We start from the raw sequence: 22,443 nt of genomic DNA on the forward strand, positions 1-22,443 counted from the left end.
AACTCCCATATGTGCCTTGACCAGGCAAGCCCAGGGTTTCGAACCGGCGACCTCAGCATTTCCAGGTCGACGCTTTATCCACTGCGCCACCACAGGTCAGGCCATGTGCTGAGGAATTATTAAAAGACCTGTTTGACGGTGAAGGGGTCCAGGCCCCTTTGCTCCACACCTGGCTCAGTCCCGTAGCTCCCTGCCGCCATCCTTCCACTCCCAGAGCTGACTGTAACTTCAGTGTCTTCTTGGAAAAGATGCCCTCCTATTTCCAGTTAGTGGGTGAGCCTTCACCTGGAGCTTAGCACATTTTGTTCTTCTGTTTAGTGCAAACCTGAGGCTATGCTGAGCCATCCAGTAGAACAGATTTGCTCATTTTGTCCCTTTTTACCAAATTTGGAGATGACCATCCTTTTGGCCCAGGGAAAACTGAAAGCCAGATATTCTTTGATGGTTTGGGGCCGAGTGTGCTGGAAACATTCTTCGAGGATGCGAATGTTTGGGTACCTATGCTGTGCAGTCACTGTTGTATCCTGGGGCTTCCTTGATGCATAGTGACATTTCCCGCTCTCAAGGGACAGTCTACAGGGGCACAGGATGTGCAAACAGGCCATTAGGCTATGGTGTGGCAAGTGCTATGGGAGTACAGGATGGGTACCTTATTTAGCACTGAATCCTAGAAGGCTTCCTGGAGGGAGTGATGTCCAAGTCAGACCTGAAGCCTAAGCAGGAGTTTTGGTCCAGAGCAGAGGAAACAGGTATGAAGGCCCAGAGCAGAGAGCACAGCCCTTTTGAGGCACTGGATGTTGCTCCAGAGTGAGGAAAGGGAGCAGCAAGAGATGCGAGGCAAAGACAGCAGCCTCCTTGTCTGCATGGCAAGGGATTTCAACTCAATCTGAAGCGGAGAAGCCACTGATGGCTTTTAAGCAGCTGTGGTTTAGAACTGCCGGCTGGAGCATGCCCAGAGGGAGCCAAACAGGAATAAGATGAGCAGTACCAGCAGGGGGTGCTGTTGGACCGAGCTGGCCAGTGTGAAGTGAGTTCTCAAGGTGACTTGGGCTCAGTCTATTAAATGGGAATGGGGTGGGGGGAGTAAGAGTGACGCCAGTGATCCTGGCTGACACAACTGGGCAGTCTCAAGTGGACATCCAGATGCTGAGTGCAGGGATGTGGGCCTCTTGTCAGGGGCCTGCGAGCCCAAAGCCTGGCTGAGCAGCCAGCTGGCAGGCAGCACAGCTTGGGTGGGGCATGTCTCAGCAGAGTGGAAGGCGGGGTGGAAAGTCAGGGTACATAATCTTTGAAAAAGTTTCTCTACAAACTATAGGGTGGGGGTTGAGGGGAGTTGCTTTTCTAATGAGGCAGGTGACTCAAGCAGTTAAAAGTACTGCTGGGAGGGCCCTGGCCAGTTGGCTCAGTGGTAGAGCATCAGCCTGGTATGTGGTGGTCCCGGGTTTGATTCTTGGACAGGGCACACAGGAGAAGCGCCCATCTGCTTCTCCACCCTTCCCCCTCTCCTTTCTCCCTCTCTCTTCCCCTCCCACAGTCAAGGCTCCATTGGAGCAAAGTTGGTCCTGGGCGCTGAGGATGGCTCCATGGCCTCTGCCTCAGGCACTAGAATGGCTCCAGCCACAGCGGGGCAACACCCCAGATGGGCAGAGCATCACCCTCTGGTGGGCATGCTGGGTGGATCCCGGTCGGGTGCATGCAGGAGTGTCTGCCTCCCCGTTTCTAGCTTCGGAAAGATACAAAAAAAAAAAAAAATTAAAGTACTACTGGGAAGAAGCAGACAGAAAAGGCTGGAGGCAGAGGGGCCCTGAAGAAATAAGGGACAAGTCCAGAGCATAGCGCCCAGATGACTTCGCACAGAGCGGGGAAGGCTGGGTGTGGGTGGAGGGCCATCTACAAGTTTGGTGCCAGGAAGTTCCATGGCTGGGCGAGAGCCTTGGTTTTCACCGTGAAGCAGGAGGCAGAGTCATTTGCCAGTGAGCAGAAGGGATCTGAGGGGCGGTGGTGTGGTGAAGATTTTAAGTAGTTGTCCAAAATGGGAGCGCGCTAAGGGAAAAAGGATTGCTTCAGGGGCTGGAGGCCCTCGACAGCTCACCCGAAGCTCATGTTTACCTTGAGATGGGCCATCAGTTGAATGCCTATGCCCTGGGCTTCGTGACCCTTCTTTATTTTTTCAAATACTCGACTTTAGACAAGTTTATTAGTTCATTTCCCAGTGCCCTTTCCCAGGCTGACCAGTGGAAAGCTAACTCTGACCCCACCCATCCCCTGAGCAGTCCCGTGGGGGTGGCAGGCAGGAGAGCCGCCCACTTCTCTTCCATCCCAGCCTGAACACCCCAGGCAGGACCAGCCTTGACAAGGTCTTGGCATGTGTGACTGGAGGCCTTCCTGTCTGCGCAGACGCCTCTGGGTTTCCAGACCTCTGGCACAGTTCTCGAGACTGAAACCTTGAGAGGAAGGTTTTCCAGCAGGATCCAAACAAATTCACCTAGAACTCACCCCTACACCCCTCTGTTATAGAAGAGTTCTGTTTCTTCTGTTGCAGACTGAATTTCCGTTTCAAGTTTACTAGACTCGATCTGAAAAACAAAGTTCAAGTCTAAATATAAATATTCAGAACTTGACTTGCCTTAGAAGCCAAATTAAAAAAAATTTTTTTTTTCCAGAAAGCACTTATTTCATAGTCAAACTTTTATTCCAGTGATGTCTAAGAGCAAGAAACGTAACCCAGCAACTTAAAAACATTCTCCTGGAAATTTTCAAATATAAGCAAATACAGAAAAATGAGCCCTCATACTTAACTCATCAGTCAGCTTTAACTACAGTGTGTCCGTAAAGTCATGGTGCACTTTTGACCGGTCACAGGAAAGCAACAAAAGATGATAGAAATGTGAAATCTGCACCAAATAAAAGGAAAACCCTCCCAGTTTCATACCTATTCAATGCAGTTCGGTGTGGGCTCACACACAGATTTTTTAGGGCTCCTTAGGTAGCTATCCCATAGTAGAGCCTCTACAGACTCGTCACTGACTGATGGCCTACCAGAACGGGGTTTCTCCACCAAACTGCCAGTTTCCTTCAACTGCTTATCCCACCGACTAATGTTATTCCTATGTGGTGGTGCTTCGTTATAAACGCGCAGATATTCACGTTGCACTTTGGTCATGGATTCGAATTTAGCGAGCCACAGAACACACTGAACTTTCCTCTGTACCGTCCACATCTCGACTGGCATGGCCGTGGGCTGCTCCACTGTATACACGGTGTTACATCATCATCTGTGCATGCGCACATGCTGTCACATCATCCTACAGAAACTGGGAGGGTTTTCCTTTTATTTGGTGCAGATTTCACATTTCTATGGTCTTTTGTTGCTTTCCTGTGACCGGTCAAATGTGCACCATGACTTTACGTACACACTGTATTTACCATCTGCCAATCCCATGAGATGTAAAGCCTTCTGTAAACGACCTAACCAGCTGATAAGTCTTCTGCTTTCCTCTGAGTCCCATGTAATCAGAAGTAATTATTTGCAACGGGTTCCCTTTTATTGCAAACTTATTGTAACAAACTGTTCTAAAAGGGGACTGTGAGGATTGGAAATATTTTTTCTTCTATTTTAATGAGAAGCGACTCCTCAATCCCCCATTTCTAACCACCCTCATGGTGAGGGTAGCCACAATCTTAAATAATATAAAACTTCTTTGTTAGGTGCTGGCAAAGTTGCCTGAATTAACGATTCTACAAATCCTTAGAGCGTTTGGGTTTTGAACAAAAGCATTCCATAAAAATACAGGGTGGAGCAAAAGTAGGTATACAGTTGTTCATATGGAAAATAATACAATAAATAATAAATAATAATACAAAAATAAACTTTTGTGTACTCACCACTGTAAACCTATTTTTACTCCACCCTGTAAATGCTTTGAGGACATGACTCATTTTTAACATCAGTGACAGAAATAAAAATTTTATATATTCAGCCAAGAAGTGCTAGAAATTGCTAACATTTACTAGCATTAATAATGTCTTTGGTACCTCCCTTTGCAGAGAGACTATGATAGTCATCTCTCTCTAACAGATACAGAGATTGAGTCTCAAAGAGTTTGAGCAAGTTGATATGACAAGGTCATGGTGGAGCTGACCCATCATAATATATATCCTAGTCCAATGGTCCCTAACCCCCGGGCCGCAGACTGGTACCGGTCCGTGGGCCATTTGGTACTGGTCCACAGAGAAAGAATAAATAACTTACATTATTTCTGTTTTATTTATATTTAAGTCTGAACGATGTTTTATTTTTAAAAAATGACCAGATTCCCTCTGTTACATCCATCTAAGACTCACTCTTGACGCTTGTCTCGGTCACGTGATACATTTATCCTTCCCATCTTAAAGGCTGGTCCGTGAAAATATTTTCTGACATTAAACCGGTCTGTGGCCCAAAAAAGGTTAGGAACTACTGTCCTAGTCTATAGAACTGCACAGTCCAACACAGTAGCCATTAGTTGCATATGAGTACTTAAAATCACATTAAATTTAAAATTCAGTTCCTCCATTGCCCCAGCTTTCAAGTACTCAACAGCCACACGTGGCTTGTGGCAACCATATTGGACAGGGTATTTCCATTATCTCACAAAGTTCCACTGGATGGGGCTATACTAGAGAACAGAATATTTGAAATATCTCAAAGTTTTTTAAAACATCCCATAAAAATGCTTCTGATATAGCGGTCAAGAAAAATAGACTCCGCCCCGATCCCTGTCTTCTCTGCCCTGGGAGCAGCTCTCCTGTCATAGCCCCTCATCCCCCAATAACAAACGCCTGCGCCCACCTTGTCTCCACCCCCTCCTTAGTCAGGGGCAGCTCTCGGCTGCTGAGCTGGTCACTGTCCACAGTGGCGCTGAAACAACCAGAGACACTGACTGACACACGAGAGCCTCAGCAGCATGGCCCCCACGTCCCCTGGCCTCACTGATGTCTAGCCACAGCTTCCAAACCAGCACCATTTCCAGGGACACTGACCCAGCAGCCAGGTTCGCTGGGGCTGGGGCTGCCGCAGTAAGGGTGGCGGCTCTGGGGCTCTGGGGCTGGAACCGGGGCTGTGTGTGGGAGTCTCCGCTCTGGTGATGCCAGGAACCCTTCTCTGAAGCAACAGCTCTTCCCCTACGCCTTTCTGGGCTTTGCCCTCTCACACGCATGGGGCCCTTTTGCCTGATGGTGGCCTTCCTCTTCCTCTTCCCCGTGTGAGAGAGCTGTCTCCACCTCCCACACTTCCTTCCCCCAGACTGTCTGCCCTGTGTGTTCCTTTTCCCATACCTCCCTGGGCAGCCTGGGGAAAGTGGTTGGCTCAGGGTTTGACAGAAGGAAGACAAATAAATACTGTATTAATAGAGAAAGAGAAGAGAAGAGAAGAGAAGAGAAGAGAAGAGAAGAGAAGAGAAGAGAAGAGAAGGGAGGGAGGGAGGGAGGAAGGAGGGAAGAAAAAAAAGAAAAAAATAGAATACAAAATTCTACAAGAGATCTGCGGGATGGGATTATGTATAAATAACATTTTTTTTTCATACTTTTGTAAACTTAGAATTTTTTTAGAAGAAGAGTTCATTTTACTCTCATAATGAGGGGAAGATAAAGTGATTTATTTTTTGAGAGAAAGTCAAATGGGGGCACTTACCCGTTGAATTTGCGGGAACATACTAAACGAAACTGGCACCATCAGTCCCATTACCAAGATAGTACAAGACAGCTTTAAGGTCCACAAGGAGTGCGGGTATCGCGTGAATAGCTGGGTCCTGTAAGAGACGAGGGAACAGGGCTCTTTCTAGAGGCTGGCCTTCTGCCCAATCCCAAGGCCCACAGGGAAGTAGGGACCATCTCTCCCCAAACCATCCAGAGACTGACTGGAGGGCCCCAGCATTCCCCCAGCCCAGCTCTGAGTAGCTAGCGTGCCTGAGAAGGCTCGTGACCGAGCAGAAGTCTCCGCACCCTGCCGGCTTCCTGCGAAGGCACAGTTGGTGCTGCCCAGGACGCTGCTACGTCCTGAGAAAATGCTCCTTCCGTGGGCCTAGCAGGGGCTTCCTAGCTCACCACATGGAAGAGTGGATTGGTTTAGTAACAGGCAGGGGACCCCACCTGGGCCAACAGAATCCTCCCCTGGGAGTCTGTGAACTGAGTGGAGGACAATTCCCTGCCTCTGTGGGGTTTGCTACATTTTATCTCTCATCCAGAGACTATGAGCATATAGCTGGGGGTATCGGCAGTCACATGCCCTCAGCAGCACCAAGAAGCCAACGTGTGGGCAGGAGAGGAGAGGACTGTCCCCGCACTAGTGCTTCCGTTCAGCTGCCGTAGGCTCCGCTCACTGCCTGTACCCAGTATCTGAACCAGCACAGCTCCCTTCCGGCCGGCTGGACGACTGCAAGCTGGCTTCTCACGCTGGCAGATCCCCAGGCCCTCCTCCCAACATGCCGTTTCTTGCTTCCTTTCTTGCTTCTCGAAAGGGATGAGGTCTGCTGAACCTGGGGCCATTTAAGCTAATTTAATACATGCTGGGAATGGAGTGGGGAGGGGTGGAGAGAGGCTTGGGCAATATTCATAGCACATCAGAGCTGGGAAAACCTGCAAATCATCAGAAGCCATCGTTCTAGAAGTGAGGAAATGTGCCTCAGCAGGTACGGGGACACACCCAAGCTCGCAGAGCTAACCGAGGTCAGGGCAGGGCGAGAGCCCAGGTGTGTTGGCATGTGCACATCTGGATTTCCACGCCTGCCCCAAGTCAATCCTTCAGTCTGAACTGTGATGGAGAGTGTTTAGTAGGGAGACCATGGGAGCAACTTCTTCCCAGCCCTCCCACCAGGTTCAGATCTGACACATTTTCATACAGATCTTTGTCAAAATATTTATTCCTCCCTGGGGAGCTGAGATGGCGTCTCACCTTTTAAAATAGAAGGAGAAGATTTCAGGAATCAAAGCTGAGGTCCCAAACAGCACGATTCTGGATGTTGCTGTATCTCGAATGGCCTAGCGGAGAGGAAAAGAAAGCAGCTTAGGACGTAGAGGGAGACAACTGCCAGCGAGCCTGTAATTCATGACAGAGACAAGCCAACAGCAGCTCTCGTCCTCGCTTAAACAGGAGCGCAGGAGGAAGGCGGTGGGGGCAGCACCCGACATGCACAGGTAGCCAGGACGGCTGGGGGCGGTGCCAGGAGGAACCAGAGACGGGATATACACCCACCCACCGCCCACCCCACCCCCAGTCTCCACAAGGGTCTCCATCAGTCCACTAACCATTCCAAATAAAATACGAAGTATAAGCAAAGACCACTTACAGAAAAACCCTGGCTTAGAACCAAAAGGCAGTCCCCTGGGTAGAAATGCTGGGTTTTGCCACTGAGGATCCATCTGTGTTTTCCTTTCAGTCACGGACTGTGCCACCAGCTTCCCTATCCTGACCAGCTGCCCTGTGACTCCCGGCCCTTCTAGGGGCGGAATGCTCCAAAAGCCCAGCCCAGAGTGCGCCAGCCACGGGGTCCCGCCGGCACGAGTCCACCTGCGTGCACCCATCTTTTGCTTGTGTAATTGAAGGTGTGCTGTAAAATTTCACTCTGTACAAACGTGTACATAGAGTTTGTGACACATTGTCACCTGTTATATCCATTACTCTGTGTAGTGAACATTTAAATGTATAATATACTGTGTGGGTTAGTTATATGCACACAATCAAGTTTGCTCAAGGACAATGTAAGAAACTTTCAAGGCATATTATGACTTACAGATGACACGATGTTAATTACAGAAGCCAACGCTGGGTACAACACAAGTCCACATACAGCACTGCTCTGTGCAAGATAAACAGGCACAGAGGACCCCGCTCCCTTCCCTCAATGCCCTTCCTCCCACTTCCACTTCCCAGGACACAGCTACAGCCTGGGCGCGCACCTGCTCTCTACTTAGTGCACCAACGCGTCTCCTCTGATCCCTCCGCAGGGAATGCCTTTTCCCCTGGACGACAGAGGGAGCCAAGGAGGGTGGCTCTTCAAGTTTCAGGAGCATTAAAGAAAATAAAATCGCTCCACTTCAGGGAGAGAAGAGTGACTGTGAGCATGGTGTGTCTCAACGTCAGTGGGGCGAGGCCGGCCGGCCTGCCTGCACGTGTCTCCCGTGCAAGGAGCAGGCACTTCAGACCAGACGGCCCTCATTCAGAGGCACTGGGAGACCAGTGACAGTGGCTTACCAGGCCAGTCAAGGGAAAACAACATGGACTGGGCTCCTGAAATCTGATCAAAGGTGCCCTATTACAATCAGATATTGCTGGTTACGCAGTTTCTGAAATTTTAGCCAAAGAAAATAAACCTTTCGGTGACAGGGAAATGATAAAAGAACGCTCATGCTTACGCACAGCTGCAGACAGTCTGTCCTTAGGAGAAAGATAAACTTTTTTAAAAAAAAAGTAGTCCATCAAAACTTTCTTTGACCCTCAGTTGGCATTCATGCAAAAAATGGAAGTTGTTCCCGGTGCTCTGGACTAGATACCTAGATAGCTGGCAGGGCCCGGGGCTTCATCCCTACGGGAGGCTCAGAGCTCCTAGAGAAGAGGGAGTCGACCTGTGAGGGTTTAGGTGTCCAGAGCCTAGCAAGGTGCTGGCAGTCCAGGGGACTGAGAAACAACTTGCAGATTAAATGTTTGCTCTCTTTTCATTTGTATGAATAGTTCACGATGCCACCGACACCCTGCAGCTAAATCAGCGGTTCTCAACCTGTGAGTCGCGACCCCGACGGGGGTCGAACGATCAAAACACAGGGGTCTCCTAAAGCGATGTATTTCCGATGGCTTTAGGCGACCCCTGTGTTTTGGTCGTTCGACCCCCGCTGGGGTCACGACCCACAGGTTGAGAACTGCTGAGCTAAATTGAGTTGAAGCGAAATGCCAACATAGCTGAGCTAAATTGAGTTGAAGCGAAATGCCCCACACACTCAGAGCTGCACCTGAATGTTCAGAGCAGCATTCCTTCTGACAGCACCACATTGGACACAACCCATATGTCCATTGCCTGGAGGATGGAAAAGCAAACGTGGTCCATCCATACCACGAACAACGGCTCAGCCATAAAAGGCAGCAGACTATCGATATGGGTTAAAAGAGGGATGAGTCTCAAAAGTCAAAGAAGCTGGACACAGAAAACTATTCTATAATTCATTTCTAGAAAAGACCATGGTATGAAGACCTAGAGCAGATCATTGTCTCCTTGGGGCTGAGGGTAGGAGGGGAGAGTGACTATCACAAGGGAAGTTTTTAGGGTGATGAAAATGTTCTAGCCCAGGCCGGGTAACTCAGCTAGTTAAAGTATCATCACGATATGCCAGAGTTGCAGGCTCATCGCCAGTGAGGGCATGTACAAGAATCATCCAATGAATGCGTAAATAATAAGTACAACAAATCAATTTTTCTCAAATCAATAAATTAATTTTTTTTTCTTTAGTGAGAAGTAGGGAGGCATAGAGACAGACTTCCACATGCACCCCGACCAGGATCCACATGGCAAGCCCCTTACCAGGCGATGCTCTGCCCATCTGGGGCCTTTGCTCCATCGCTTGGCAACCGAGTTATTTTAGCACCTGAGGCAAGGCCATGGAGCCATCCCCAGTGCCTAGGGCCAACTTGCTCCAACTGAGCAATTGGCTGCAGTTGGAGAAGAGAGAAAGCGAGAGAGTGAGAGAGAGAAGTAAGGGGGGGGGGGTGAAGAAGCAGATGGGTGCTTCTCCTGTGTGCCCGGACCAGGAATTGAACCCAGGACTTCCACACACAGGGCTGACGCTCTACTGTTGAGCCAACTGAGCGGGGCCAATCAATTAAAATTTAAAGATTGTTTTCCATTGATTTGAGAGAAAGAGAAGTAAGAGAGACAGAGAAGTTTCAACTCTTTGTTCCACTTAGTTGTTCCATTTAGCTGTGCACTCACTGATTGCTTCTTGTATGTGCCCTGACCAGGGATCAAACCTATGACATCTGGTGCGCCAAGTCGACACTTTATTCACTGAGCCCCCACCGGCCAGGGCCAAAAAAATAATTTAAAAAAATAAATAAAATGTTTTAAAATCGAACTGTGGTGATGCCTGCATAACTGCTTAAATTTGCTAAAAACTCCCCAAACTATGTACTTTTACAAAGAATTTTATACTATGTAAATTACCCCTCAATAAAACTGTTAACAATGTCTCCTTCAGGTCGTTGCTGAGGCACAGAACCTTCACTTCAAAATCGAGGGAGTTTATTCCTGGCGGCCGCTTCCCCCCTCAATACCAGCAATTATGACGCCCCGGCTGTAACTTGCTTAGAAGAATGCCCATTGTTCTGAGACATCTTGTTTGATGGAGTGGTGGAAACACTTGAGCACTATCTGCTGGTTCACATTTCAGCTTCGTGAGTCACTGCTGGGATTCAGAGTAACATGTTTCATGAGCCGAATAATGATGCATTTCCCGCAGAAACGAGCAGCCTCTTTTTCTGAGCCCCTGGTCCCCCGACACGCTGGGCCGAGGGCCGGCTAGCTGGCCCTTCTCTGGCTCTGTATCAGGGGATTCCGGGCTGCTCTCCAGACTATCTGCAAACCATTGCCTCACGTCACAATTCTTCAGCTAAAGTCACGCCACAGAGGCCCCAAAGAGATCTCATTTATTAAAAAATATTTTTTAAAAAGTCCTTACCCACAATATAACTACAATACCCTACCGTAAGTTCTTAGAGCTGGATGCATACCAAAGTCACTGTGGTGAACTGAGCACAAGAATGAATTATTTGATAATAAAAATTATTAAAAACTGAGGCCTTGCCCTGGCTGGTTGGCTCAGTGGTAGAGCGTCGGCCTGGTGTGCGGGGGAACCGGGATCGATTCCCGGCCAGGGCGCATAGGAGAAGCGCTCATTTGCTTCTCCACCCCCACCCCCTCCTTCCTCTCTGTCTCTCTCTTCCCCTCCCGCAGCCAAGGCTCCATTAGAGCAAAGATGGCCCGGGCGCTGGGGATGGCTACTTGGCCTTTGCCCCAGGCGCTAGAGTGGCTCTGGTCACAGCAGAGCGACGCCCGGGAGGGGCAGAGCATCGCCCCCTGGTGGGCGTGCTGGGTGGATCCCGGTCGGGCGCATGCGGGAGTCTGTCTGACTGTCTCTCCCCGTTTCCAGCTTCAGAAAAAGAAAAAAGAAAAAAACAAAACAAAAACTGAGGCCTTTTAGAAGAGTTTTGGGTCAGAGCATTGGATTTTCTTGGCCACCCTCGACAGCAAATCAGGCCCTAAAGACGAAGGAAACCTGCCGTGAGAGGGAGAGGGCGTCCGTTGACGTCCGCGAGGCCAGGGCGGGCTGGGCGGGCGGACACTGTCAGTGAGGCCTGGTGTTTGGCAAACTCCATCTGTAACAGTCAGTCTCCCTTCTTTTTCTAATATATATATATATTTTTTTTTCATTTTTCTGAAGCTGGAAACAGGGAGAGACAGTCAGACAGACTCCCGCATGCGCCCGACCTGGGATCCACCCGGCACGCCCACCAGGGGCGACGCTCTGCCCATCCTGGGCATCGCCATGTTGCGACCAGAGCCACTCTAGCGCCTGAGGCAGAGGCCACAGAGCCATCCCCAGCGCCCGGGCCATCTTTGCTCCAATGGAGCCTTGGCTGCGGGAGGGGAAGAGAGAGACAGAGAGGAAAGCCCGGCGGAGGGGTGGAGAAGCAAATGGGCGCTTCTCCTGTGTGCCCTGGCCGGGAATCGAACCCCGTCCTCCACACGCTAGGCCGACGCTCTACCGCTGAGCCAACCGGCCAGGGCTCTAATGTTTTTCTTTTAACTCATTTACTAATTTTAGAAGGAAAGGAAGGGAGAGAGCAACAGAAACATCGATCCATTCCTGTATGTGCCCCAACCGGGGACCAAACCGGCAACCTCTGCGCTTCAGGACAGTGCTCCAATGCCACCATCTGGCCAGGACAGTGGCCTTTAAGTAAAGGAACTCACCCCGCGTAGTGTGGACGGGCCTCCCCCTATCAGTTAAAGGCTTTACAAGCAAAACCTGAGGTTTCCCAAAGAAAAAATTCTGCTTCAAGATGGTAGTACCAGCTTCTGAGATGCCAGCCTGCAGGCCTGCCCTACACATTCCCAGTGGTCCAAGTGCATGAGCTATAATTTAAACTAGGTCTCTTTATATGTGTGTATGTAGTTACACAGACAGATACCTATAGATAGATAGATAGATAGACAGAAAGATAGATAATCAGTTCTGTTTCTCAAGAACCCAACTAAAACACAAGTCTTTAAACATCAGGGAGGAAAACATAAAATCTCACAGCATAATGAAGACAGGAGAAGGAAAGTCTAACGGGAAATGTGAACTTGTTACCAGCTCTCAAAGAAAACACTGAATTCTTCACGCGAAAGGCAAGTGGCTACGATACCATCATGTCCCTACCTTTGTCCCGGCTTTTCTGGAATAGCCGATGACATTGCCTTCCCTGTCCATGACCTCAATCCCTCGCATGGGCTCGAAACTTCGGGATGCAGCAACGTTCAATCCACTGATGTGGGCTGTGAATGAAAGGATGAGATGAGTTTCAGTCCAGGGAGGGGACATCTTTTCTGCTGCTGAGCCTCTTTGATGGCTGTGTTTCCCCAACCAGGTTCTCTCCTGGGCAGTGGAGCTGAGTCAAAACAGCTGGCCTGTTCATCTTGGATCTGGACTACAACCCAGCCCTAGGCTCCAGCACCCTGGATGGTCCGGCCTGGCCCCCTGACAGGAGAAACCCCGGGGGCCTGGAAATACGCCTGTCTTCCTTGCTTAGGCTGCTTTGATCACATTTCTGTAACAACACCCCAGATTTTACCACTGACATTCTGCCAACTCTTCAAAGTGCTATGACTCCCAGACCCAAATTTGGAGCGTGAACTAGTGAACTTGCAGGCTGGTAAACTTAAAAAAGCTGGTTAGGCCCTGGCCGGTTGGCTCAGCGGTAGAGCGTCGGCCTGGTGTGCAGGGGAACCGGGTTCGATTCCCGGCCAGGGCGCATAGGAGAAGCGCCCATTTGCTTCTCCACTCCGCCCACCCCCCCTCCTTCCTCTCTGTCTCTCTCTTCCCCTCCCGCAGCCGGGGCTCCATTGGAGAAAGGATGGCCCGGGCGCTGGGGATGGCTACTTGGCCTCTGCCCTAGGCGCTAGGGTGGCTCTGGTCGCGGAGGAGTGACGCCCCGGAGGGGCAGAGCATCGCCCCCTAGTGGGCAGAGCCTCGCCCCTGGTGGGCGTGCCGGGTGTATCCCGGTCGGGCGCATGCAGGAGTCTGTCTGACTGTCTCTCCCCGTTTCCAGCTTCAGAAAAAAAAAAAAAAAAAAAAAAAGCTGGTTAATTTCTCTGTCACTCCCTTGGAGTCAGATCACTGCCTCTTTCCTGTGACCCTAGTATAGTTACTTAACCTCCCTCTGCCTCAGTCTCCGCATCTGTAAATAGGAATAATGGAATAATGTTACCTACCCAAATTTTATTTTATTTTTAGTGACTGATTTTTGAGCAGAGAAAGAAAAACAGAGAGACAGAGAGACAGAGAGAGAGAGAGAGAGAGAAGGGAGGAAGGTGGAGCAGGAAGCATCAATTGTAGTAGTTGCTTGTTATATGTGCCTTGACCGGGCAACCTGGGGATTTGAACCGGCAATCCTCAGCATCCCAGGTCGATGCTTTATCCACTGCGCCACCACAGGTCAGGCTATGTACATGTAAAACTGTTGTCAGGATTAAGTGAAATAACACACGTAGAGGTCTTGTACAGAGAGTCTTTAGAACATAATATGCTTTTTCGGGTTTGTGTTCATCCTCTGACAACTAAAGAGGCTTCTATGGAGGCAGTGTCACCTCTCAAATCAAAGACCTCATTTGGGTCTGGGGGCACCCGCCAGCTGCAAATGGTGGCTGTCACCAGCCACAGTGTGTGGCCAAAGGACCTGGGTGTCCCTGAGGATAGGGGCAGGGCTCAAAAACAATAAAGATCGCATGCTTCCTGCTTACCAAAAACAACGATAGGAAAGGTTTCTCTTAGCAGAACATTTTTCACTGGATACCTCATCAGGAGTAAGCGAGGGAATAGCTAGAGAATGAAAGGGAAAAAAATCATTATTGCATCGGACCAAAAAATCAACTGAACATACTCGATAGCGAGAACTGGCATCGACCGAGTTCCTATTCCAGGTCAGACCCCGGCCGGTGCTCTCCCTGTATTTTTAAATTCGTGCAGCGCTGAACTGTTTACACTCCTGCTCATAAGAGGAACACATGGAGGCTTGAAGAGGTCACATAGCTTGTCCAGAGTCACTGAGCTGTTCAGGAATTAAGCCAGGATACAAACCCAGGCTTATCTGACTCTATAGTCTACATTTTTTTATTTTTCTTTTTTTTTGTATTTTTCTGAAGTTGGAAACGGGGAGGCAGTCAGACAGACTCCCGCATGCGCCTGACCAGGATCCACCCGGCATGCCCACCAGGGGGCGATGCTCCGCCCATCTGAGGCTCCACTCTGTTGCAACCAGAGCCATTCTAGCACCTGAGGCAGAGGCCACAGAGCCATCCTCAGCGCCCTGGCCAACCTTGCTCCAATGGAGCCTTGGCTGTGGGAGGGGAAGAGAGAGAGAGAAAGGAAGGAGAGGGGGAGGGGTGGAGAAGCAGATGGGCGCTTCTCCTGTGTGTCCTGGCCAGGAATCGAACCCGGACTCCTGCACGCCAGGCCGACGCTCATAGTCTACATTTTTAACCATTACAATATCCTGGCATCCAAAGCAATATACAATGTGTATACCATATTTATGGAGCATAAATTAATTTTTGAAAAAGACAGCAGTACTGCGCATATGCCTAGAAACTCAGGAGACACACTTGATTCCATAGGGGAGATAGGATTACAGGTGACTTCTATTTTCTTCTTTATGACTTAGTCATACTTCATAGATGGTTTAAAATGGGACATAGATTTGTAATCAGAATAAAGATTTTTCTCTTTAATTCTGAGGAACAAAAATGATTTGACAAAATTTTTAAATACCTACTCCAAAAAAGGTTGTAGAAGCAATTACTCCTGCACCTAGTAATAAACTCTCGTATGGACCACGATTCTAGGGAGAAACAACAGTATATATTTAGTAAAGATACAATACAAAATTGCAACCGTCTGGCCCTCGTAATACTCACGTAACTAGCGTTTCCATTGATGGTGTTGAATACTGTACTGTAGGCAGAGAAAGACAGCTGTAGAAAGAGGCAAACAGGTCACATTTCGGTTTGAGGAACAGAATTTAGTAATCACAAAATCAAAATAATTGCTACCTGAGGTAAAATCATGGACTTCAGGCTTTTCACGGACAACAGCGACAAAAATACCTTTAAAAAAAAAAAAAGCAGAGTTACTGCGTTTGGGGGGAAGCAAGTGTTTGTACCAGTAAAGAACTTCCCAGGGGAGATGCATAACTGAGCCCCCCGGGAACTGGGACAAGGAGAGAAGGGTGTATGCAGGGACGACCAGTCAGAGGACAAACAATGCTGCACGGGCATCCCCTGTGCACTGAGGACACTCGGGGTCTCACGGTGGTCTCTGTCTTCGAGACCCGCCAACCATCAGGGCAGCTGAGAAGGATGCACTTCCGGGGGACGCAGGGCAGGCGCGGAAGAAGTGGCGGAAGAGAGCTGTCCATTTGTGAGAGCCCCCAGTGAGAGCCAAGGCGGGCTGTTGGGGCCATTTCAGGCCCCAGGTGAGGGGCTGTGCCAGGACATCTTAACTCACAGAGCTCCTCCCAGAGTGCTTTATGCACAACAGGCGGTCAAGGAAAGACACCCTGTAACACTATGGACTTGCAAGAGGCCCGGGTGCCGGCCTGTGTAGTGAGGCGTGGCATGGCGTGGCGTGGCGTGGCGGGGCGTGGCGTGGGAATATACGAACAGCAGACAAGGATCAGAGGTAGGGGATACTACCGTCTATCCGGCAGTCACGGGACAGGGGTTGAAGGCTGAAGCTTGGGCGATGGGTGGACATCCTCCTACCGCCCCCCCCCCCCGCTTTGCGGAACCCCCCCCCCCCCCCCCCCCCCCGCTTCCAGGACAGCAAGGAGCCACCGACTCACCATGGGTGCTGTGAAAGGCATGAGAGCTGGCAAAGAGAAGGCGGTCAGTGGTGGCAGAGGGGGTACCACCCTAAAACTTCCCCTCTAGCCCCCTGAAGGCACGGATGGCAAAGGATAATTTTTCCTCATTCTTTTTATTTCCTTATAAAAATAACTCTCAGAATATGGCAAACCTTTAAATCAGCACAGTACAGGAAGATCTAAGGAGGCTCCCACCCACCAGCCTTCCCAGTCCTCTCGCTGAAGGCACCTGCTCACCTTGCTATGTGAATGTCACTCTGCCACGTGAATTTACTACACAGGGACACTGGTTTGTAATACAAAATGTGAATTTGCTCTCCTCCCCTGTTCTTCGCACAAAGATCCTAAAACCCTTAGACTTTCCCAAGTGGGAAGAATGCCATCAAGCTAAAAGAGGTGTCACTCGTACCACGCCCCTTCCAACCACACGGAGCTTCAGGTAATGAGGTGACTTTTGGAAAGCCCCTAGGACTGGGAGCTGGTTGCTAGGGTAACCAACCAGTTAATGAGGGGGCTGGGCCTTTCAGCCCCACTCCTCCACCCTCCACCTCCAGGGAGGGGAAGTTGAGCCAATAATCATCAATGACCAATGATCTCACCAGCCGGGCAACTAATAAAGGCTCCATTTAAAAATACAAACAGCCTGACCAGGCTGCAGCAGACCCAGGTTCGAGACCCAGAGCTCGCCAGCTTGAGCGCGGGCTCATCTGGTTTGAGCAAAGCTCACCAGCTTGGACCTAAGGTCGCTGGATCCAGGAAGGGGTTACTCCGTCTGCTGTAGCCCCACGGTCAACACACATATGAGAAAGCAATCAATGAACAACTAAGGTGTCACAAGGAAAAACTGATCATTGATGCTTCTCATCTCTCTCCGTTTCTGTCTAACTCTCTGTCTCTGTAAAAAAAAAAAAAAAAAAAGAGAATTGGCTCACCTGCAGGTCGGAAAGGAACGGGGATCAGTTTGCTGTTGTCAGGATGCACTGTGGACTTCAAAATAAGCACACGGGTTAGTCTGATCCTGCTTTTGTTATTTTAGGAGGCTATAAATTAGGAAGGGGCTGAAACTTACGAGACTTCTCTTCCAAGCTTCTCCTATCTAAAAGGATAAAAAACATGCAAGAGTGATTTTTAAAATTTATTTATTAATTTTGTATCTTTTAGGGAGAGAGAAAGAGAAACATCAATTTGCTGTTTGACTTAATTATGCATTCATTGATTGATTCTTGTATGTGCCCTGATCAGGGATCGAACCCGCAACCTTGGTATATCAGGATGATGCTCTAACCAGCTCTGAGCTATCCAGCCAGGGCCAAGCAATAGCTTTTAAAGGTGGCTAGGCCACAAACAAATTACTCCGGTCTCATTGCTGATGCTGCCTTTGCTCCACCTTTCAGAGAGCAAAGGGCAGAACTGTTAAATACTACACGGACTAAATGAATCAAATGAATGAGTGAACTAACAACACCATAGAGATGATCCACGTAAAGAAAATGACCAAGGCCCTGGCAGGTTGGCTCAGCGGTAGAGCGTCGGCCTGGCGTGTGGGGGACCCGGGTTCGATTCCCGGCCAGGGCGCATAGGAGAAGCGCCCATTTGCTTCTCCACCCCCCCTCCTTCCTCTCTGTCTCTCTCTTCCCCTCCTGCAGCCAAGGCTCCATTGGAGCAAAGATGGCCCGGGCGCTGGGGATGGCTCCTTGGCCTCTGCCCCAGGCGCTAGAGTGGCTCTGGTCGTGGCAGAGCGACGCCCCGGAGGGGCAGAGCATCGCCCCCTGGTGGGCAGAGCGTCACCCCTGGTGGGCGTGCAGGGTGGATCCCGGTCGGGCGCATGCGGGGGTCTGTCTGACTGTCTCTCCCCATTTCCAGCTTCAAAAAAATACAAAAAAAAAAAAAAAAAAAAAAAAGAAAGAAAATGACCAAAACATTAAAAAGCCTGAAGTGTCAGATCTTGGAGAGGAGTTAAGGCGAACACCTAACCTATCCGTCACCAGGCTGTGTGGAGACGACACACACACCATTAGTCAAGTCACTTGCAACAGAGCCAGCTTGTGAGCTCACAGGCCCCAAGTTCTTAGAAAAACCAAGTTAAATCTGTGAGCTTTCCACTGGCTGACTCATGGGACTGATATTTTGGGCTCTGGAAAGCCCCATGCACTACCTAGAAGATGGATAACAAATACTTGGTTTGATTCTTTGGGCAGGAATAGAAGCCCACCCCAGAACACTGCCTCTAATAGGAAATAGATTCAGATTCCGGAGGCCTGCCTGAACTCTGGGATTTGCCACGGGGCACCAGGAATCAGCTCTAGGGAGTCCTCGCTAATATCCACTGCATAGGAGAAACACTATGATTTTTCTCCTCATTACTAGTTTCTACTATTGGTGCCTAATACTAATTTGGTTTATGACAAGGAATTCTAGCTACAGTGAAAAAACTAACCCAATTTCGGAAAGCAGATCTCTTGTTTCCAATGTCCCACCAGGTTTCAGACCATCTGAAGGCAGAATCACCCAAAGGCAACCCCACTCAGTCTTGAACCAGGCACACCCAGGTGAGTGATACATACCCTTTTGTCCTCCAAGTCATGAATGGATGTATCTTCATTTGTTAACAATAGTTGTCTCGATTTCTCTATTTTTTCCTACAATCAGATATAAAGATATCAAACCATGAGCTCCACATTGCTCAGATTCATCCACAGATTCAAAAATCACATGCTTATCATACCTACTTTCAGTGGGACATGTAGCCAAGGCTCCCTACCCCCTGAGAGTTTTTCCATCAGGATAGTCCCACGTGTCTTTCCCATTCAGACCTCCCAGCGAGCTCCAGCAACTGACCCCACTGGGTGCTACCACCTCCCTGTCCCCCTCTGATGGCAACTGTCTCAGTGAACGATACCACCATCCGCCCAGCTGCGCAAGTCCGAAACTGGACCTCCCCCTCTTTCACTCGCCCCCTTATCTAATCAGTTCAGTCTTACTTCCTCTTAGTTACTTAATTTGAGGGGAAAAAATTAAATACAGATAATACAAAGAACGATTATATACTCATAATCCCCTCACCCAGAATTAACAACTGTAAACACTTGGTCATATTGGCTTCTAATTTGTTTTTCCAAAAAGAACCATCACGCCAGGCTTATTCCCCACCTGTTCTATCAGAGGTAACGACTATTATGACTTCAAGTATAAACTTCCAGTCCAGTTTTTAAAAACTTATAGACACATGAATACATGTGTTCGTTAACGAATATGTATTATAGTATTGGCTTTTGTTATAATTTGCATAAATACTGTATTTGTGCATCTTGCTTTTCCACAAAACATCACAGATACTGTTTTCCCATTTAACATATGTATTGCATATTTCTACTTAATGTATGTTGATAACTAGATCATCACTTTTAACAGCTAATCAATATTCTACTATATGACTATATACCACATTATATCTCTACTGATGGGCATTCAGGTTGTTTCCTGTTTTTCTCTATGATAAACAACACTGAATGGAACATCTTCAGCACAAGGATGAGAGTGTCCTTTCGGGTCTGGCACTAAAGGATCATTGCTGGTGATAAGACATCTCCTCTATATCCCTTGGCCACACCTGGTTCAAACCCTCATCTTTCACTTGGAAGCCTACAGTCTGGTCCCCTCTGGTTACTTGCCACACAGTGACCAAAGGAACCCTCTGAAACACAAATCTGGCTCTGTGGGCAAAGTGCAAAGTCCTCTCACTCTCATCTGAATGACACACAAGGCCCTTCCAGAATTGCCTGGTTCCCCTGAATGAGAACCCATGGTGACCTGGTGACCTGCTCTCCTTCCTTGGGCTTTTTTTTTTTTCTGAAGCTGGAAACGGGGAGAGACAGCCAGACAGACTCCCACATGCGCCTGATCGGGATCCACCCGGCACGCCCACCAGGGGCGATGCTCTGCCCCTCCTGGGCGTCGCTCTGCCGCGACCAGAGCCACTCTAGCACCTGGGGCAGAGGCCAAGGAGCCATCCCCAGCGCCCGGGCCATCTTTGCTCCAATGGAGCCTTGGCTGCGGGAGGGGAAGAGAGAGACAGAGAGGAAGGAGGGGGTGGGGGTGGAGAAGCAAATGGACGCTTCTCCTATGTGCCCTGGCTGGGAATCGAACCCGGGTCCCCCACACGCCAGGCCGATGCTCTACCGCTGAGCCAACCGGCCAGGGCCTCCCTTGGCTTTCTTTACAGTCCCCTCTCCCACTCAGCCTTCCTTCAATAAATACCCTCCCCCAACTCCCTGAGACACTCCGCCCATAGATCCCTAGGTCAAGGTCTGTGACTAGGGTTGCCAGTCTGTCCAGCATTCCCAGGGAGGTTTGTCTGGTCCCCTCTGAACCTCCATCCAGCACCTGGCCTAGGTCTTGGTATGACCTGTTAATTGGATGCCCGCTTTTATTTTTATCCCCCTTCCAATCTAACAAGCTTATGTGAAGGAATAAAAACATGATGACATATGTGGATTCCGTGATTTCACTTTCTTTCAAAAGGGACACACCATCTTCCCATTTTAGAATAAAATGTGATAGTCATTCTCTCTGAAAACAAGAAAAATACTTACAATTGAAACGACCAAATTTGTAGGATCCAATAATTCTGTCCACTGAAGAACTCTCTGAATAAAAGACTTAAGGGGGGGGGGGAAGCACCCGAGAGATTAACGGCAGCAGAACAACAAAGATATATGGTCGTAGTAATAGTTAACATTATTTTTCAGAACCGAATGGCGCTGACTATGCCTGCCGCATCTCCTAGAACCCTACAGGTGAGGAAACAGGCTTAGAAGCTGGGGAACCCAGCCAGGAAAAGACTGAGCCGCCTGTGTTCTGAACCACTCCAATATCAAATTGCTCTTGAGGAACTAAACGGCTGACATGTACAGAAAGGAAGAACTGTTTGCTCCAAAAAGCCCCCAGTGATTCCGGCTTTGAGCTTCTTGTACCTTCTCTACTTCCTAAAAAAAACCAGGCTGGGCCCTACTTTAGTAAGGGCTGAAAGAGAACCCCCTAGAATTGTGCTATCCAATTAGCCACACATAGCTATGCAGCCCTTGACATGTGGCCAGGCCAAATCTAGGTGTACTCCACGTGTAAAATATATACTGGATTTCCAAGATTTAATAAAAAAAATTTTTTTACGTACTTAAATATCTCACTCACAATTTTTCTATAGATTACATGTTAAAATGTTAATAATTTATATCTGTTGGGATAAGTACAATATATTATTAAAATTAATGTCGGATGTTTTACTTTTGTAATGTGGCTACTAGAAAATTTGAAATCATCTACGTGGCTCCCATCATATCGCTATTGGACAGCGCCGCCCCAGACACGATCTGGAGGCGGAGCCTGATTACTTGGCCCCGCGGCGGCTCAGTCTCACAGCGTGAGTGGCCCAGCTCCTACCGAGGACCTGCTCCTCAGCAAGAGGCAACCCGATGCTCGGCGATAGCTTAAGCAGCAGAGGGAGGGCACCTGCGGGGAGATACTGCCTCCTCATTTAGGGCAATCCGCAGGGTGACTTTGTGGCGACCCTCCTTAGCCAGACCTGGGTCGGCGGTGACATACGGGTAACAGCCGTGGCCGTCCGCATCCAGCAAGCTAGGGTTTCCCCTTCGTCCCCTCCCGGGTCCAAAGGGGGTTGGCGGGTGGTGCGACTACGTGGCCTGCCCAAGGTCACCCGGGCCAGCCGGCGTTTCCACGCGTCGCGCCCCGCCCCCAGCCGCGTGGGTCCCGGGCCGTACTTGGCGTTCGGTGATCCAAAAGCGAACATTGGGCTCCATGCGGACGGCCGCGCTGCTGCACCCGAGAAGACGCGCGCCCCCGAGCTCCCTCTGGCTTCTCTTCCTGGGACCTACGTGATGGCTGGAGACGCCGCTGCCGCCGGGCCGGCCCGGCGCGGAGGAGGAGCCGGGGCGGCGTGCCCCGCCCCGGGCGCGCGCATCCCCTGTTCCCACCCGCGGGCCCGCGCGCCCGCCACGGGGCTCCGCGTGCCCGCTGATATTGCTATCGCTTATCCTCTGCCCCGTGTCACGATCTGCGAGCTCCCGGGACCCCGAGCACCCAGTGTTCCAACCTAGTGCCCGGCGCGGCTGCTCTTCGTAGTCACTGCCTTCTAGCGCCCCTGGATCCCACGCCTCTTCCTCTTAGTCCCTAAAGCACTCACTGTCCCTATGAGCTAACCCTTCACACAGATAAAGTCACCTCGACCCTGCTCCATCGCTTAGGGTAACCAGGTCGCTTCCAGGGCCGGAGGGGTCACC

At 49.7% G+C, this 22,443-nt stretch overlaps 1 protein-coding gene and 1 pseudogene across 1 annotated transcript; one reads left to right on the forward strand and one right to left on the reverse strand.

The window, feature by feature from the left end:
- Positions 1–2,178: 2,178 nt before the first annotated feature.
- On the reverse strand, positions 2,179–22,076 carry SFXN4 (sideroflexin 4). The gene is made up of 14 exons (XM_066238716.1): positions 21,925–22,076; positions 20,740–20,805; positions 18,712–18,786; positions 17,217–17,243; positions 17,080–17,134; positions 16,127–16,152; positions 15,336–15,389; positions 15,201–15,257; positions 15,059–15,124; positions 14,028–14,106; positions 12,448–12,563; positions 6,932–7,017; positions 5,672–5,789; positions 2,179–2,576 (listed from the first exon to the last, which is right to left on the reverse strand). The coding sequence occupies exons 1-14, from the start codon at positions 21,961–21,963 to the stop codon at positions 2,499–2,501; spliced, it is 942 nt and encodes a 313-aa protein (XP_066094813.1). The 5' UTR covers positions 21,964–22,076; the 3' UTR covers positions 2,179–2,498.
- Positions 2,701–5,247, forward strand: LOC136310679 (ATP synthase F(0) complex subunit C2, mitochondrial pseudogene; annotated as a pseudogene).
- Positions 22,077–22,443: the final 367 nt, after the last annotated feature.

The sequence above is a fragment of the Saccopteryx bilineata genome, chromosome 7 (assembly GCF_036850765.1).
Source record: "Saccopteryx bilineata isolate mSacBil1 chromosome 7, mSacBil1_pri_phased_curated, whole genome shotgun sequence".
NCBI classification, from domain to species: Eukaryota; Metazoa; Chordata; class Mammalia; order Chiroptera; family Emballonuridae; genus Saccopteryx; species Saccopteryx bilineata.